Here is a 20,682-nt window from a genome sequence, read left to right as displayed (position 1 = left end):
TCAAGCTGAGCCACCTTATCTAAATACTGGAGAAAACGTGGATCCCAACTCACAGGGATATATATATATATATATATATATATATATATATATATATATATAAAATGCACAGGAAACGAGTTCTGTGAACTACATGGCAAGATGTAGCTAACATTAGCTTTTATAAATCAGCAAAGAGAAGAGATTCCACTGCATCTTTAAGAGGATTTCCAGTGAGAAGAGAACATTTCTGCCTTATAAAGACTTATTTATAACAGTATTTTTCAAGGAACTCAGCTCAGATGGTATAGGAAATACAGTATGGCCCACTGTAGCATGCAAATTCACTGCTCAGCACATTGTGGAACGTAAGTATAATCATGATCCTCTAAGCCTTGGCAGGTTCTCATTCTGCCTCTTTCCTTTCTTCATTTCTTCCTTTTTCATTCTTTCTTTCCTATCTCCCTTTCCCCATCCTGTCTCTCCTCTTTTTTACTATATCATATTCCTCTTTTTATACTATCCTGATATAGGAAAACTAAAGCAGCTCATCTCAAATATAAGAGAGATTTATTTATTTCATCTTTTAAACTTTTTCCTTAATGGGTTAAATGTCAAACTCCTCAGAAGCACTCAATGTAATAAAGTATAATTGTTTTCAGACATGAGGGTAAGTTTTCCATCAGTGACTAAAAAAAATTAAAAATAAATGAAAGCCAGTGGAAAGCTGAACAGTCTTCACTTGGCAATTATTCAGCCTTTGGAAATTTCCAAGCCTTTTGCAATCATTAATTAATTAGTAAAGATGATGTTCTACTTTACTGAGGTTTGAAGCATGACATAAAGAGGTCTAGAGGTTTTCCTCAAACTGGAAGAGGAATGTCATGGAAAGAACTGGGATAAGAATTTGGAGCTCATTTCTCATGCCTGTAGTCACATAATTAAGCCAAACAGTCAATACAAGGACAATAAGGTCCTCTGTGCACAGGTGCAGTAGAATACAGTAGTGTTTTGCTCAAAGGCCAACTGTGAAGGAACCCACCCTTTCATCAGCCAATGCCCTCACAACGCGCCCAGAATTTATCCATAGCTTCATCAGCCTCTTCCCCCTTTCCCAAAGCATAGACAGGACAGATGGCTAAATATCAACCTCTAACCACTCTTAATAATCAGAGTGAAAAGTACATGGTTTGATTTTCATTTTTAAAATGCACAACCAAATATGATGTGAAAACACATGAAACTGTTGAAAAACAAATATATCAAAAATTGTAAAAATAACAAAATCTACTGATATCCAAAATCTGTAATCATCTAATAGATCATCTTGAATAACTACCTTGCTCAAATAGGAAGCAAAATAAAGTTCCATGTTTTCTGATGAGTGGTTTATAAAAATTCATTCCATCTCCCTGGGTCGGTTGGTGAGGACAGGCCAAATGTTAGGGATGTGGCTGGACCCAGCACTTTAGATCCAGTTCTAGCAGTGGGGGCTGATTCTTTTTCCTACACCAATGGATGGGTTCCAAATGTTGAAGAGAGGCTGGCCAGAATACCCAGTGACTTAGTGAGAAAACAACACCTGAAGACTAGCTCAGTACTTCTCACCAGATGAGTCTCAACAAGACACATAGTTTTGCTTTCTCTCATGTCTGGTTCCTATGTGGGATAACACGATCCTCCAACAAGGCAGACACGATGTTATTCCTTCAGGAACATCACTCAGCCATCCTTTCAGTCACCCTGTTTTGGGCAGGGCGAAATTGCCTATCTATTTGAGCTTAAACCTTGACAGCAATTGTTCTGACCTAAAATTTTATTTTACTGTAATCTTCCCTGGGTAAATCTGTTGCAATTGTTGAAAACAAAAACTGTGGTTAAGTTGAATAATCTGTTTCTCTGAACTGGTTGTTTTGAAAATAGACTCCCCTCGTCTGGGCCAGGAGGAACTGATGCAAATACACTGTGACATTAACACAGAGCAAGGCTGTCCAGATTGGCTATTTTGGACCAACTCATTTTAAAAAGAAGTAAAACAACTGTAATAACATTTCTTTTCATAGAGAGACTTAAGAAACTAAGTAATGTTTAAAATCATTTAAAATTCTAATTTGGAATCTATCTATTGGAAAGGGATCATGGCTGGCCAATTTCATATAGTGGTCACACACAAGGCTATAGGATTTCTCCAGCTCTTCACAGTCCCCACTGTCAGGAAGAGCTCTATTTCCCTATAGAATGTGAAATTCACATAGGACACCATTAATACGGCAGAAGCTTTCATATAAGAAAAACAATTTAGTAAATACCCTAAAAGGAAATTTTTGATACAATGTTGAATATGTGAATAGATCTGAAATGGACAATCTTGTTAAAAATGTGGAAAGAATTTTTAAAAATACATTCCAAACTTCTACCCAATCCATCCCCCAAAACTACCATTGATCTTCTAGCTAATTGAGGGTCTCAAATTTCTGATTTCTCACAGTTCTAACTGAAAAGAAGCAAGGGCACTCTTCCAACCCAAATGGCTGGAAACTGGCTCAGTTCCTCTATTTTCACCCGTTCCAAGTTATTCTCATTGGTTCCTCTAGTCATAATGGGAGGAATCAACATCATGTTGGTTCCAATACTAATGAAAAATCCAAGTTGTGGTGAGTGGGCATGTGTAGTATTATACCTTACCTATTCAGACGAAGTAACAGAGAGTGTTAACTTAAAAGGTCCACATAGGGACAATTAAATCAAATAAGAAGTAACTGTCACTCATAAGGAGTTTTTAAACATTGCTTAATAGTGCTAAAGGCTGAAGAATACGATTCTTTCTGGACGATTAGTAAAATGAATAAACAAGGGGTCACAAACAAGCCGCATTATACTGCAGCCCCTTCTCAAAGGAGAAACTGTCCAAGGTATTTGCATTATCTTAGACCTGCTTGGCCTCACCCATCTCCTGGGTCCTTGGCCACTTGTTCCGCCCCAGCAACCACTGTGGTACCAACATTGCAGGAGTTATAATCACCTTCACAGGGCCACAGCCTGACAGCAGTTCACTCAGGTTTGCCCTCCACATCCCACCTCTAGATCGCTACCCTTGCTGAGGCTTCAGATGATACAGACCTGTTTAATGTTCAAGCAACTGCAAGGTGTAGAGGAAGCTTCTGCACAATAGAGGGAAGCTTTAACCAATATAGGGAAGGATGTGAAAAATAAATTATTTTCTCTTTCTCCATCAGAACACTTTGTCCTCAGATGCTATGGTTTCTGTGGCCTTTGGAAGATGATTCTTCAAGATTGAGCAAGCAATTCCATTTGATAATAAACAGTGGCCATATTAGTAACATAACAAGTAGTCTCTCTCTCCTCTCTGGCTTCACTCATCCTTCCCTGGGGTTGTATTTGTCAGTGAAATAAAAGTAACACACACAGTTTTGCCTTAGGCTTTGCCTGAGGTGCCCCTGTATTCTCCTCATTATTTGCCTAATGCGCCCCTGTATTCTCCTCATTATGTTACTGAGTTTCTTACCTTTGGCTGCAATGGTGGTGCACAGGGGGCTGAAACAGGATCTGTGATATAGGTCTTCTTGGGACCAGTGACTGGATACATCCCAGGAGGGTTCTGGTTCCCTGCTCCAGGAGGAGTGTACCCTGGTTCCCGTTTCCAGGTATTTGGGTGACTTTGTTGACCATAGGCAGGATCAGAGTCATTTCTGCCCCCATAGCCTGGCCCTGCTGCATAGTAGCCTTCATAATAGCGTCCCTGGTTGGGGACATACCCATACCCAGGCTCAGGCTGAAGTCCTGGTGGTGGAATGTAGGCATAATCCATGCCTCCCCGTGTTGAAGGAGGTGGACACTGCCCAGAGACGGGAACTGGCTGAGTGTTATAGCCCTGGGCCCCTGAGCCATAAATTTGTCCTGATGAAGGGGCAGCCATATAATGAGGGCTGGGCTGGGCTGACTTCACCTGCACATTAAAGGTAGGCCTTGAAGAAGTGGAGGCCGTGGTGTAGGAGGCTGGGACTGGCTGAGGCTGAGGTTTGAGTGTTCCGATTGGAGCCACAGGGATGGGTCCAGCCTGGGGTGCAGGCTGTGGTTTCAATGTAGACTTTTTGGTTGCTGTTAGAGGGGGTTGGTTCGGGATGACCATTCTCTTGTGTCCTGTGACTGGGGTTGAAACTGGAGGAGAGGCTGTTGAACCAGTGGAGCTCTAAAAAGAATAGGAAAAAAAAGAAAGAAAGAAAGCAAAAATTACTGCCAACGAAACTCAATAAAAATAAATAAATTAAAAATATTAATAACTGCTAATTGTTATTTATGTATTACTACGTAGAACACAAATAAGGCATGATCTTGTCTTCAAAGTGTTCACAGATGAACACAAAAATCAGTTGTATATCTGTGCACTGCCGACGAACGGCAGAAAAGGAAAGAAAGGAAAAAATTCTACTTACAGTAGCATAAAAAACTTAGAGAAAAGTTATCTAAGGAAGAGAAAGATTATATACTGAAAACTATTAAACATTGGTGAAAGAAATTATATAAGACACAAACAAATGGATAAACATCTGTGTTCATAGGTTGAAAGACTTGATATTCTTAGAATGTATATCCTACCCAAAGTTATCTATAGATTCAGTGAGATCCCTATCTAAATACCAAAATGAAGTTTTACATACAATAGAAAAAACAATTCTAAAATTCACATGGAACCACAAAAGACCACAAAAAGCCACATTAATCTTGAAGCCAAGAACAAAGCCGGAGGCATTACAATTCCTAATTTCAAAATATATTACAAAGCTATAGTAATCAAAACAGTATGGTGCTGGCATGAAAAACAAGATATACAAACCAACAGAACAGAACAGAGAGCCCAGAAATATATCCATGTGTATACAGTCAATTGAGTTTTGATGAAGAGGCAAAGAATAGATGATAGGTAAGGACAATTTCTTCAATAGATGATGTTAGGGAAACTAGAAATACACACACAAAAGAATGATATTGGACCCTTACTGACATCATTAACTAAAACTGGGTTAATGATTTAAAGATGAGAAAGGCCTGAAACTAAAACTTCTAAAAGAAGTAACGTAGAGGAAAATTTTGTGACAATTGATCATGAAGAATAGTGAGATAAAGAATGTAACATGTTATCCTAACTTAAACAAAAGGGAAGTGGAGGGCCTGCTCCAAGAGAGAAGGCAGACATACACGGGCGCACCTTGTCTGTTCTTATCTCCTGGCCACAGCTAATTCTGATTGAAAATGTAGAAATCTATTTGGTCTAATCTATTGTACACAGCTTCTCTACCAGACTGGGGGACAGGGAGGGACACACTATTCATCCTAGGACACCACTCTCCCCCCATTAACCTCACAGAGCTTTACATGTTGAAGAGGCTTAGAAAATAACTAATGGAAAAAAACTACATAAAAAAAGGATTGCCACAGACATTCAAGTCTCAAAAAATAACACATATTTGCATATCTGTATTTATAGATGATTGTATAAATAAATTTATATACACATAACAAATCACAGATAAATAAGTAATCTGTATATGTAAATTTCTATACCTGCATTTTTATTTTCAAAATATGTGAATTTTGAAGTATCTGTTTTTGGGGGCAGACTACAGCTGCAGCAGAGTAATTTTTAAAATGTGCTTGATTTTCAAAATAAAAATGTTAAATCATAATAAAACTTCAAAAATTCCTGCAAAAACAAAAACGAAATGAAATGCCAAAAATAAATGCTTGGAAGCACCAAATAATCCAGTAAGTAGAAAAGATTCACTATATATTTAATTGAATATGTGGGCCAGAAGAATGTTGGCATAGTTTTCTTGAACCATGAAGAACATAAATAAATATGCTTTAAAATAATTCCTATTCTTTACTCTTTCCAGCTCCCATGATGTAAGGCATGTAAAACTGCAAAGGAATATATATATATATATATATATATAATATTCTATTTTCAAACATATAGTTATAATATGTAAAATATTCAGAAACGTGCTCACACTTACACAATGGAATTCATAATAAAGTTGAGAAAAATCTTCTCATCTCCAAAGAGAGCTCTGGTAGTGAGGTATTTCCTAGAAGAAAGCAATGGCTCCTGAAATCGTGCCCTGTTGCTTTAATTCAGACTTTAGGATGTTCAAATAGTGTGTACACGTGTGTGTCTGTGTGTTCACCAAGAAAGAGACTGAAAGAAGAAACTTATGAAAAAAAAGTTACTTTTAAGGAGTTAGGTCTATATTAATTCTTTTTTTGTCAATGAATGTTACCGGTTTTCAGTTTCAAACTATGCGAATTTTGAACTGTTTTCATGGGGCAGACTTTACAGCTGCAGCAGAGAGCATGCCTGTCATCAGCCCAGTTGCTCAGTCACTGTCTCCATTTATAGTTGGGTTTGTAAAGTGTTCAAAATAGGAACTCTGGGTTTCTGCTGATCTTGAGTCATCAAAGAAAAGCAAAGCTTTATTCCTTCTTTCATTCAATGCCCATCTACGCTGACTTTTTTATGACTGGCATTATTGTCAAGAAAAATCTGACCTTAAATTTTTTCTAGGTTCAAGATGCCTTTTCCATGTCCTCTGTAATAGAATGTTGGAGTCTTAACTGAGTATTTTTTAGGAATGTCTTGAACATACATATTTTAATAAATTGCTTAATGAGGAAACCATGTTTCTATTTACTACTGTTGGGACCACCTTCAAGCAGAAAGTTAAAGCCCCTCCACCAACAAGACAAGAATATCCAGGCTGCTTAAATTACAAAAGTAAATGACAAGTTTACCCTTTTAAAGACTAATATCCAAAAAAACAGAATAAAACAAAACACGAAAACCAAACAAACAAAAAGATACCACTCTATTCAAGAGCTTCTTGTAACTTAACGGGAAGCTAAATCTGGAATTATAAGATCCCTAGGAAACTATATTTGAGACAAATGATACGTGGAAAAGATAGCCATAAGAGTCAGGACTCAAATAAAAATGACAGCACACACCAACTAGGTCTTCTCAAGGATCTGATTTATACAGGTATTATGTACATGGCCTCATGTAATTGCAGAGGAGTCACAAAGGACAGGGAAGTAATATGGAACTAGCAGAGGCAGAGCCATCATTTCCTCTAGGTTCAGGACAAGGAGAGTGCTGTAGAGGTGAAAATCTAGAGAGGGTCTGTGACCGTTCTTGACAGTCAGCTCGGAACTTTACAATCAGCAAGCCAGAGAAACATATGTGGCACAAGAGTTTATCAGTGTGTCTCAACAGAGTACTATGGTCTTCTTGAGTTTGACAGTAATGTATTTTGCTCCCTACCCATTAAATGATAAGTGTCCTCTAGTCATTGTGACAGTTTATAAAAATGTGCCCATTCATTTCCAAACTCCCCATCAGGAGGTGGTTTCCCCTCTAGTTGAGAACCATTGAAAGTAAAATGTTAACCAAATGTCCCTGGGAATTTTTTAATCTTTATCTCTGGATCAACCTAGTTCACCAGAAAGCTATCTATCTGCAACAAATGGAATTTCATCTCATGAAAAATAAAATGCTTCTTAAATCTTTCTGTGAAATTGTTACTAATGACAATAGCCAACATATTGCCCAATAGCCGGTGAATAGCGATTCCCTTTATTTGACACCAGACCTCCACTTTTGTCTCTCTATTGTCTCCAGGACCATGGCCACAACTTGATATACCTTCTATATTGTGAAAACTTTAGAATTTCTGTCTCCAGAATTCATCTGTATTCTGAATACTAAGCCCAAATCCTCAACTGTCTATTTCATGTGTCTGCTTGAATGTCTCATATGCGTTTCAGACTCAATATATTAAAAACAGATTTCATCATCTACCCTGATCTGCTTTTCATTTAGTTTTCTCATCCACCCAGTTGTTGCTCAAAGGAGAACACTGGGAATCATTTCTGAGACTCTGCCTACTTCCCATTCAAGAACTAAATCCCGTTGATCCTACTCTCTAAACAGGGAATTCCATAACTCACAAATATGTCCACATTTTACCATTTCCACTACTACAATCCCATGCCAAGATTCCACCATTTTTCATTATGAATTCTCCAAAAACATCCAAACTGGTCTCCTAGTGTCCACGACTGTTCTCCTTCAATGAGTCCTTCATTTGGTAGCCAGAGTGATTTATTGCAAATGCAAATCTAATCATATTGCTTTCCTGCTCAAAAATCTTCAACAGGTTAGGGGAATGATGGATGCAAATCCACCTCTTCTACCTCTCTTTGAGATACATTGACCACCTTTCATGTCCATTGTGCCAAGCTCTCTCACATCTCAGTGATGATACCTACACCAATCACTTCTCCATTGTCTTTGAATTATCTAGCTGATTCCTAGGAATCTCTTACATCTCAACCTGAATGTCACGTTCCTCCGTGAAACTTTGCCTGAATCCTCCAGCACAGTGAGTGCTCTTTACTTCTCCCTCCCTGTACATATCACATGTGTATATGTCTGCTTCTATACGAGCAGAGACTGTCCTTTTTATTCCCTGCTGCTTCCTCATTATGCTTCATCACATCATAGCCCGTAAGCTGGCATTTAACAAATATTCGATGAATGAATGAAGGTTAATATCCCAAGAAAAATGCATTTCTTTGGTCAGATTATAACTGACCATGCAAAAATATGAACTATCTTATTTCCCTTATTGACTTGACAATCAAGAAATTCTGTAAAAGTGTGTAATGCGTGCCTAATTACAGTCATCTCATTAGTGCCCCCCCCACCTCTAAATAGTTTAATGATTTTAATTTGGAATGTATTGATACTATTTTTTTCCAAGAAGCCTTTGAGGTACTTGTTTTCATTTTTATGGCCATATTATATGTGTAAGTTTTACTTGATGCTGACTCAAATCCCCTCTGGAAATAAAGGGCAATTTTTAAATAAACTTACTAAGAAAGGAAAGAGACGAATGCATTTAAAAATAGTATTTAACAAAATGTACTAAAACAAAGTACGTTCTGAATTTACTGCCAAGTAAACACAACACCACAAATCCCAGAAATTAATCCAAATTATTTATTCAATAGAAATTTATTGAAAGTCTACTATATAACAGGCATTGAACTGCTTACTAGATTCACTATGAGACAAAGAAAATCATACTCATTGCACTCAGAAAGTTCTTAGTTATAGAATATTTGGGGCAAAATTAAGTGTGATGAGTAAACATGATTTCTACTTAGAAAATTTTCTAATGTAACAGAAGGAGAAAATAGACAGAAGCAAAAGGTCAACATTTAAACAGCAGCACAAAATTCAAAATCATTTTATTACATTTTAATTTCAGCTACATGACATGGGAAAGTGCTTAAGATTTAAATGTAAATTTTAAATGAAAAACACATGATGTGAATTCATTTGTACAATACAATTGAGGCCATAGAGAATGATATTTTCATATGGCCAAGGAATATACAAAATATCAAAAGGGGGATGGTTGACTTGCTAGAAGATTAAGATAATGAAAATTTCTATCTCAATTATATTTTCATGACAAGTATTTGAGTTATTTGAAGAATACCTCAGGTGCTCTTCACTTTCAGTTATCTACTTTGGATATCCCTGTGGCAGAAAACACAAGCTAAAATACCTATTGGTAACCCAAAAAATGTGTAATAATAGCAAACATTTATATAGAAATTACCTGGTGCAAACATTTTGTGTTGAACATAATTTACATATAATCCTCACAATTACTCCTGAGACAGAAACCAATCCTCATTTTCCAGAAGAAGATATTGACGAGAGACTAAGTAACTGCCCAAGGACACATCACTAGCAGGTGGCAGATTGAAGGTTCAAGCCTGGGTCATCTGGCCCCACAGTTTGGGGTTTTAAAAACCATCCACCTCTCTCAGGTAATAAAACAGTGAAATATAATAGTTGACATGTTAAAAAAAAAACACAAAATGCTTTATCAGTCTATCTGTAGTTTTCCTGTTTTTAAGAGATAAGTGATCAAAATGTAGACACTGGAAAATCTTTCTCTCTCCTAGAAGAAAAACTGAATAAATGGGAGAATGAACAGAAAATGACAATGCCAGTGTCTAGGAAACAACAAAGTGATGTGAACTGTAAAACTGAAGAGTTTACTCTGTTAAAAAGGCAGCTGCTATCCCATGCCAGCTCACTGCTGACATGTGGAATATAAATCCAATATTACTCTTCTGACTTTAAAATTGTGTTCATTATTATTATTATTATTATTATTATTTTCAAACACAAGGAAGAGAAATAAAACCATTTCTGCAGGTCACCTGTAGTGCATGAGGTGCACTTTACAATTCCCACTTTGAGTTATGGATACTGGCAAATGTAAGTATCACTAGGAAGCATGCAGTTGAAGAGTTGTGCACTGGAACTTGGGAGAGCAAGAAAAAAAGCGCCAGCTTTACCACTGTTTAGAATTTAGTGACATTGGGAAAGTCACGTGACTTCTCTAGACTGACTCTTCATCTGAACAAAAAAGGAGGGGAAATGTTAAGTTATTCTTCTCCTTTTTTTTTTTTTTAAATAAATAGTCTTTCTCTTCAAATAAAAAAATATTTCTATATCACTCAGGAAAAAAAAAAAAGAGCTTCACTGCGGTTGAGGTACCTTTATAAAAGAAGATATTCTGACTTTCAAAAATCCAATGATTCCAAGAGTAAATGTGCAATATTCAGAGTTTTATTGCCCAAGAAGAGCTTGGTCTCATTATTAGGGATTCATATCAGGTAGGCACTTAATAAAAAATGGCTGGATAAATAAATATAATTGGTTTCTGAGTTCGTGCAATGAGCAAAAATGCAAACACGGCTAACCTATTTCAGTTATAATGAAATCCCTAATTTGCTGCTTCTTTTGGCTCTGTACAAAAATTATGTCATCATTTTCTCCTAACCATGACTACAGGAATAACTAAATTTTGCTTTCTCGAGTCATCTCAGTAATTATCTTCCATAATTCAGGGTAAGTACCCATATCTCCATACCTCATCCAACCAGGCCACTTACACTATCCACTTCATAGATGACCCTATGAGTTGGAAAACAACCTAACAGATTAAGAATGTCATATATATATATATATTATATATAATATATATATAATATATATATATATATTTGAGATTAAGAATGCTATATACGTGTGTGTGTGTGTGTGTGTGTGTGTGTATACATTTTTTTTTTTTAGATAGAGTCTTGCCCTGTCGCCCAGGCTGGACTGCAGTGGCGCTATCACAGCTCACTGCAACCTCTGCCTCGCGTGTTCAAGGAATTCTTGTGTCGAAGCCTCTCAAATAGCTGGGATTATAGGCACCCACCACCACGCCGGCTCATTTTGTGTTTTTAGTAAAGACGGGGTTTTCACTGTGTTGTCCAGGCTGATCTGGAACTCCTGACCTCAAGTGATCCATCTGCCTTGGCCTCCCAAAATGTTGGGATTACAGGCGTGAGCCACCACACCTGGCCAAGAGTGCCATATATAAACATAATATTACACATTTAGAAAAGCACTTCTTAAATCTGACTGCACAAGAGAATCATTTAGGGCTTTTTAAATACAAGTTATTGTAGATAAACCCACTCAACGGAGTGAAATCTGGAAATTCAAAAGGGAAGGGGCAGGTGATTCTCAGCTAAAACCAGAGTTCAACACTACTTTTAGATACTGTTGCTAAAGCCAAACAAGAAATCCCACTTGGAGTTAGGGGCTATGAGTGACATAATGGTGTGATTCCAGTTGTCTCAGAAGGAAAATTGATTACATAATTTAGATTTAGGGACGAAGTTAATGTTTGTTTCTATAAAATTTTTATGGGAAATCAGTGGTGTAATTTGGTGATACATAACAAAAGCTCTAATAAAGTTTATACTTTTTAAACCCATAGTTTTATTTCTTAAAATTTAGCCTATGGAAATGACCAGAGAGCATAAATGTTTAGTTTCAAGAAACTCCGTGTTAATAGTGTACTTTATAAAACTAAAAGATAATGGAAAATTTAATCAATACATGAGGATTGTTTATATACATTATGGTATAGTCATATAATGGAATACTACACAGCCATTAAAACAATGCCATAAAAATATTTCAAAATATATCAATAATCTAGCAATTCAACTTCTGGGTAGATACCTAAAATAACTAAAAGCAGGAATGCAGCTATTTGTACAATCATGGTAATATGTTCATAGCAGTATTATTCACAATAGCCAAAGGAAGAAGCAATTCAAGTGTCCACTGATGGATGAATGGATAAATAAAATGTGATATTATATATATATATATATACACACACACATACACACATCTAAATCTATCTATATACCTATACGTATACATATACACACACAATGTAATAAGAAAATTCTGACACATGCTATAACATGGATGAAGCTTGAAGAGATTAAGCTCGAAGCTTGAAGAAACAAGCCAGTTACAAAAAAAAAAAAACAAATACTATATGGTTCTAAATATAGGAGTCCTCAAGAAGAGTCAAATTTATAAAGCTAGAAAGTAGAATGGTGATTGCCATGGGATGGGAGAAGGAAGAATAGAGCTAGCGCATTATTGTTTAATAGAGATGCCATTTCGGTTTGAGTAGATAGAGTTCTGGTGGTGATGGCTGCACAACAATGTACATGTACTTAGTGCCAGTGAATTATACGCTTAAAATTGGTTAGAATGTTAAATTTTATATTATGTATATTTTACCACTATATAATAAAAACATGTATCAAAAATTCTCTGTTTTAAAATTCAGTTAGAAAACATTGTTTCATACCTGTTGATAAGTAATGCATCTGTCTATATCTCATATATACATATACATACATATATGGCCAGAAGGACTGATTCCCAACTGCTAACATTGGTTATTTTAAAGGGGTTATTTTTGGGTATTCTATAGACTTTTCCTATTCTGCTAAGTGTCTACCACATATTACCTTTTTACTGAAAGGAAGAAATATATATTACATAGGCGTAGTATATATTATACATTTCTTACATACAATTGTATAAAAATAAATATATATTTAACATAATATATATCAGAAATATATACATTATTTTAAAAACCAAGCAAACTAAAATATTGTGGTACTCCAACGTCTAAATATTGTGGTATTCCAATATTCCAACTAAAATATTGCGGTATTCCAACGTCCATGGGTATGTACATACAAAAAAAGGAAGGAGCATAGCAGAAAATTAAAAATGGCTTAAATGTATTTTAAAAGGTTACAGTTTTACACTAGATGATGCAGTTAAGAGAAAATTTTGTTCTTGGTTTTATGTTTTTATTTTCCACATTAAAAAAGTAACCTTATAAATGAGGATAAATAGTAGCTGAAATCTGGTGATGAGTTAAAATAATCTCAAATATTATGCATGACATAAAAATCACACAATTTTAGTTGGTGCCATCGAGTTCAAAACATTGCTGCCAATATACTACTAATACTAATTTTTAGTCCTCCATGAACACATAAAGCACACACACCCCACACACACACACACACACACACCCCTAACGAGTTCCCGATAGTTTTTGCCAGAGAGATGCACACATAAATATCTTACTTCTTTGAAATGTATCAGCACTTATTCATTTCACAGCCCTGTGCTCTGCTAGTGATGGGTTATTCTTAATAGCTTCAGAGCCAGAAATAGTTAAAACAGCATAGTCTGGTGTGGCACTTGAGAGCAGTTTCTGTCCCAGAAGCTTTTCCATTTAATCCTCACAACACTTATGACAGGGTATATGACACTGAAGAAAAACATCTCCCTGGACTTCTAGAGACCCCAGTGTCGGTATGTCAAGGTGTTTCTCAAACATAAAATCAAGTCAATTAGGAGCACCCAGATGCTACCTTGAAAATCTTCACTTTCTAGCTCCTATTAAAAAAAGAAGCAACGATCCAGGTGAGGGCCTGCACTCACATCTTCATAAAGCTAGCATATCATCAGATTAAAACTAAGAAATCCAATATTTTAAGGAGTGTCCTCTCCCACCCCAATGACTTTCAAATGAAATAGAATGCCATCGGTTTTCAACTTGCAAGGTCTCCAAGGCTCCTGTTTATGTAAACACCCAGCTATGTATAATTAATTCCTAGAATGAATATGGGTATTATAAATACCCGTACAGTACACTCAGTTCCTAGCATGCATGTGTCCAGCACTGGATAAAATGCCATTGTGATGAAGGCTAAATCAATCTGAGTGTGTTCTATCATCTAGAAATGCAGTGAGAGAAGAGCCTATTTCCATAACAAGTGACCTCGTTTGCTGAAGCATCTCCTCAAGGGACCAGACACTTTTCTCCAATCAGGCCAGGGGTTTAGTGAAAAATATTGAGATTTCAACCAATTAGCCAAGAAATAATAAAACTCAATCCCAGTGGGAATACTACAGGTGCCTTTTTATATGACTGGTAGCACTGAAAATTGAAATAATTCTTTTGGTGGACAAACTTGCAATGAAGAGCTATTAAAACGCGCATAAGTGATTTTACTTGTTTATATTAAAGGAAAAATCAGAGGATGGTTGAGAAAATCCTGGAACATTGAGCTAATGGAATGGTATATGCAGCTGGAAAGCCAGAAAACATTCATTCAAAAGAACAGTTTATAAAGAAAAGTAAGATAATGGTGCATATGTATACTGACAAAAACTATATAAGTCAGTTACGTTTCAAGGTTAGCGGATATTTTGAAGATTTTAGCAACGTGATTATATGTTATAAATGTGATCACAATTTTTTTTTCTCCTCTTGATCCAATAAAGGTTGTTAATTCTCTCTACTAGTTACCGTCAATGTTTCTACTTCTATTAACTTATTGGTGCCCTAGTCCAGTCCACTATGATTAGTGACCTAGCTTACTGCAACAAATACATACACACACATGTATATGTGTATTTTTAAAGAAACTGACTGCTTATTGTCCTCTAGTATGTACTCAATTCTAAAATCAAATTTTAAAAACTCAAATATGATCATTGCCTTCCTGTATTAAAATCTCTCAAGAGTTCTCATTGCTCTTACCATGAAGTCCAAATTCTTTCCTGAGAGAACTACTGTTTATCTTCTTAGCCTCCTCTCTTACTTTCCTCTACACAGGAGTCAACACTCCAGCTACCCTGTGGTTGCCCTGATTTGAACACTTTCCAACCTGCTTTCACCTCGCAACTTCTAACTGGTTATTCATCCTTCAGATTTCAAATGAAATGATGCCTCCTTTAGGAAGCCAATCTGAATCCTCCAAAATTAGACAAGGTGCCCGCCATTAATGTCTCTGTAATAGATTGCATTATCCTTATGATAACCCTTACGCCTTGTTTTGCAATTACTTATTTAGTGTTCCTTTCCTCTCTAAACTCCATGTGGGTAGAAACTTGGGCTTTCCATTCTTAGGGTCTAGCAAAGAAATTTTAAAATATGTTTTTATTCAATAAATTAGTTTTTTCAATAATATATTATTGAAATCAGTGTTTTCAATAATGTATTATTGGCAAATTCCATACAAGAGAGAAATGTTTAATCAAATAAAACAATAACAGAAATAGTTGGCTAACCAAATTGCCCACACTTCCCATCCCCCATCAGTTTTGTGAACCATTCATCTAAGAAGATTTAAGTATGATGGAGGGCTCCACAGTTCAATCTAATTTTAAAAGTTCTGAGTTAGTTTATAAACATTGGGTTTCTTAGCTGTAGGTAGCAGGACATTTGGTGAGTGTGGTTCACTAGTTTTCGGTTATAATCAATTACTGTAATAGAGCCAACCATTCCTATCTTTTACTGCTACTCAGAAGCCATAAAAAGACAAAAGATAATAAAATGGGTGGGATCCCATCTGTCAGGAAACTCTCAAGTCGTTCAGGGGTTTCTTATTGCTGAAATTTGTGTATCAGTGGTAGAAATTAACATGTGATCACCTTGAGACGAGGGTCCAAAAAGAGCTATTTGGGGAATAATTTTTAACAGAGGATTCTTTGAGAAGAAATAACTAATTTATTTGTGCATAACTGAAACATATGACATTCTTCACATAATTGTTGGGTGTAAGAAATGTGAAGATCATACATTTCTACATTTTCCCCAAGGAAAAAAGGCTCAGGAAAGATTTGCCCGAAGTGATAAGGTTTTCAGAGGGTCAGAATTAGAGCTCTGTTTTCCAGAGTCTAAAACCAGCGTTCCTACCATCACACCAGAATGGTCAGACTTAATAATAAGCCTACAAAAAAGTAACAAACCCAGTTTTGTTCTTTAACAAAAGTGGACCTCAGTGTATACAACCCAGGCAGCAGTGCATGGAAATCACAAATTAGTCTCAACAGGGACAAATTGGGTTGCTGTATTTTCATACAAGAGTTTCTAACATATTCACGGAATTCAGTAAAAGAAGCCACCAGTGTGAGCAAGTGGCTATATTTGCTTCAGTGGAAACAAACAGACCCTCGTTCACATATTTCTAAAAAAAATCTGGGTGACCAAAAGCAAAGCGAAAAAGGAATAGGTGGTGTGTTACAGTTCTCAGAGAATTCCATGAACAAAATTTGCTAAGACCTATCAAATATTTCAAATAAAATATTTGAAGGACATCATATTTAAAGCACGTTAAGCTCCTAACAAAGTCACTAGATGTTTGCTCAGGTTTTTTTCCTCCTTGCAGAAAACACTCTCATTTTATAATGATCACTGTATTACGATGATTTGAACGTGTATCAGTTACACTATATATTGTGTATGAGAAAAAAATTCTTCTTCTAACATATTTGTCCTCCAAAATGGAGTTGTCTGTCCACTTATTGTAGATGGATAAAAGGAATGGATCACAGAAAGGTTGGATCACAGAAAGGTATAATTTCCAAGGAGACAGCACTTTTGCCACAGAGTAGGAGGAAGGGTAGAAAATGTTTTCATAAAGAGTGACTATTAGGGACAAATAAGAGCTCTATTCACCAAACCTGTACACATCCCTTTATCCCTGTAAAACAAGCTATGAAAGCACATAATGACTAACTGCAGCAAAATTACTCACATTCTAACTTTGCATAATCACTAAAATGGCTCTGGTTTTTTAACCCTCCCCCTTCAAAAATTCTGCACTCTTAAAAATTTTTTTTCAACCACAGCACAAATGGTTACAGCAAACGGGTGTACCAGGCACATCTGCTGTTTCAAAAAGAATTCACTCTCCTGTGCCAAATCCATGTCTATCGGAAGAAATAAAAATAAATTGCGAGCAGGTTCAGCAAATGCCCAGATAAATCCCGTAGTGACCGCATGGGGTAGATTCACTTCTGGTAGTTGGTTTGTCCTGAAAAGGGTGAGGCAAAGGAGCGGTGATTTGGAAGCAAGGGGACTCTCTCTCTCACGCCTGTCTTTGTCACTCAAGAACTGAATACACAGTTAAGGTAGCTCCCTTCTCGATTTTCTGCACAACTATTTTAAAAATAGGATTGCGTTTATATAATCCCATAGGTGAAGGGCAGTTGGCAACGTGTCTTGTAATATATGGACAGTGTTCTTTAAAAACAACAATGATAATGAGAACAACAACAGTCTTAGTTTGAATGGTCCCACAAATAATCTTTCCTATTTTTTCTATTTATATTTCTACAAGCTTTGCTGAAAGCGCCTACTTGATATTTTAGATCATTCAGTGTAGATAACCTAGAATTTGGGGTACTAAAAAACTATGTTTTCTCTTTTCTACACACTATTAGCTGGAAATCTGAGGATGGCTTTTGAAAGAGAGCACCATTATTTTGACCATGGTACAAGGTGACCAAGCTCCATGGCAGAGCAAGGGGATGGTGGCTAACCCAAGATCAAGGTGTCAGCACAACTGCTGAAATCCTCATCAGCTGGGGGATACAAATGACTGATGGGGGGTTCATTCATTTGGGTCTTATTCCTCCAGTGAAACTTCCTTTTAAAGGTAAAATGAGGAATTAGTTTATTATTCTTCTTTCCTTTTTAAAAAAAGAGCAAACATCAACAAATTCAAAGATAAATATTCTTTGGGACACAATTTTAAATTAGGACAACAAGTACTGAAATTCCTGGGTTCAAACAAATTCACTTATATTGTTTCTTGGGTTTCAATTTCCTCTTTATAAAATTAGGGGATTTGATTGAAAGAATTCAAAGAATTTGGGTAGCTTAAGGTACCTAAGGGACGTTTTTGGGCTCAGATAAATTCTGATACCTAAGGTTCTTTGGAACAGCATATAAACGGAAAAACCTTTCTCATTCGAACATTATTTTCATAATTTATCTTTATAAATATCAAGAACTGTATAGGTAATAGGATGCTTAATCCCGTTATGCTATAATGTTTCAGAAAAATAACAGGATATAAATTCATACATATATCTTGATAAAAGTTCTATATGTGAATAAGAAAAACAAAACAAAAATTATGAGTGGTAATTATGAGTGCTGTCCATACAGACATTTTGTTCTTTTTTCTCCTTTCATTTTCTTTTATAAAGTGAGCATGTATATTTATATTTACAACAAAGTAACTTTATTTACAGAAAAAAAATCATATCTCCAAATATGTTTTCCTTTCAGAGAACACATTGGATTTTTCCCAAACCACCCAAAAACAAGGAAATATGATATCTAGTTGGCTCAAAATTTAGACTTCAGATTTCTTTTTGAAAAATGCAATCATTCAGATAGTCATTGAGCATTTACTGATCACTTTCTAATTACTAGGAATGTTGCCAGCTACTGGGTAAAAAGTTAACCATTTTTGGCCTCAGTGAATTCAAGTATAGACAGAGAAACAGGCAGAAAACCAGTAGAATTTTTTCAGATTTCCAGAAGTCTTACAAATTCTACTTGGAACACAGTGCTCCACTGCAACCCATTCATTTTTTAAACAGAGAGCTGAGTTCTAGCCAGCTAAAGAACACTGGCTTAAGAGCAGGGAACCAGGGTCCTTTTCATTCCACTCTGAACTGCTGAATGGCTTTAGGCACATTCTTGTCTGTGTGACTCAGTTCCTTCCCCTTCAAGATTCTGAGTAAAAATAATTCTTTATACTTTACATGGGCAGCTGAATTCAAACATCTTCTCCTAGTCTGTTCTCCCTCTTGATATTCCATGTGTAAGTGCTACGGCCTAGGTAATTCTTACACATTCTTAAGTTTGAGTACCATTGTTCTAAGCTATATAACTCGGGAAGGGGGCCATGTTCTAATATTCCTGTCTTCAGCCTTTCATAACACTTAGAACACGGGAGCACTAAGACTATGCCATAGAAGAGTCTCAAAACATCATAGAGCTCTACTTACCATTTGATCCAGCAATCCCACTACTGGGTATCTACCCAGAGGAAAAGAAGTCATTATTCGAAAATGATACTTGCACACGTGTGTTTATAGCAGCACAATTCACCATAGCAAATCATGGAACCAGCCCAAATGCCCAACAATCAACGAGTGGATAAAGAAACTCTGGTGTATATATACACAGTGGAATACTGCTCAGCCATAAAAATGAATGAATTAACAGCATTTGCAATGACCCGGATGAGATTAGAGACTATTATTCTAAGTGAAGTAACTCAGGAATGGGAAACCATACATCGTATGTTCTCACTGATATGTGGGAGCTAAGCTATGAGGACGCAAAGGCGTAAGAATGATACAATGGATTTTGGGGACTTGAGGGGAAGAGTGGGAGGGGAGCACGGGAAAAAAGACAACAAATATGGTGCAGTGTATACTGCTCAGGTGATGGATGCACCAGGATCTCACAAATATCCACTAAAGAACTTATGTAACCAAATACCACCTATACCCCAATAACTTATGGAAAAATAAAATTAAAAAAGAAAAAAGTTGTCAAAGAGCAATGAATGGATGAATATATTAAAGTACGAAATTATTCCTCATTTTCTTCTCTTTACTTAATTTTCTCTATTTAATCTGTGTGTGTGGGAGAGAGAGAGAGAGAGAGAGAGAGAGAGAGAGCAAGAGTGAGCACCCCTATGGGATCTCCAACAATTGGCATTATAGAAATAAAGGAACATGATAAGCAGATCAGCTACATCATTATTAGGTAAGAAAAGGAGAGAAAATCACAAGGGAAGAAAGAAACACACACAGACACACACACACACACACACACACCAGGCATCAGAGGTGTAATCTATACAGTTATTCATTCTATTCCTAGATTTCTTCATTCAATAGCCTAGAAGCAAATAAATAAATGAATCAGAAAAACATACACTTTTCCATGGATACAATTCATGGAATGGTAGGATACAGAATTATTCAAGAAGATATTTTATTATTGTAAGAGGAGAGTTCAACTTTGTATTTATTCTTTTCATGTTTTTAAATAATCTTAAAATAATATTATTCATTGTTTCTTAGACTTTTGAGAGAGCTAGGTAAGCCCTTGTGTAAGACAGTTTTATTCATTAAAACGATACGCCGGGTACAGTGGCTGACACCTGTAATACCAGCACTTTGGGAGGCCGAGGCAGGCAGATCACCTGAAGTTAGGAGTTCAAGATCAGCCTGGCCAACATAGTGAAACCCTGTCTCTACTAAAAATATAAAAATTAGCCAGGCGTGGTGGTGGGCACCTGTAATCCCAGCTACTCAGGAGGCTGAGG

The 20,682-nt window shown here is 36.3% G+C and overlaps 1 protein-coding gene across 3 annotated transcripts in view; it reads right to left on the bottom strand.

The window, feature by feature from the left end:
* Positions 1-20,682, bottom strand: part of LPP (LIM domain containing preferred translocation partner in lipoma) — a 715,816-nt gene that overhangs the window by 258,549 nt on the left and 436,585 nt on the right. For all 3 annotated transcript variants that reach the window (XM_030822968.1, XM_030822969.1, XM_030822971.1), the window contains one exon: positions 3,506-4,189. In XM_030822968.1, the coding sequence (XP_030678828.1) occupies positions 3,506-4,189 (684 nt within the window). The remainder of the gene's footprint in view (positions 1-3,505; positions 4,190-20,682) is intronic.

The sequence above is a fragment of the Nomascus leucogenys genome, chromosome 11 (genome assembly GCF_006542625.1).
Source record: "Nomascus leucogenys isolate Asia chromosome 11, Asia_NLE_v1, whole genome shotgun sequence".
NCBI lineage: Eukaryota > Metazoa > Chordata > Mammalia > Primates > Hylobatidae > Nomascus > Nomascus leucogenys.
The sequence above is the reverse complement of the archived record's forward strand: the minus strand, read 5'-3'. Positions and strand labels throughout refer to the sequence as shown.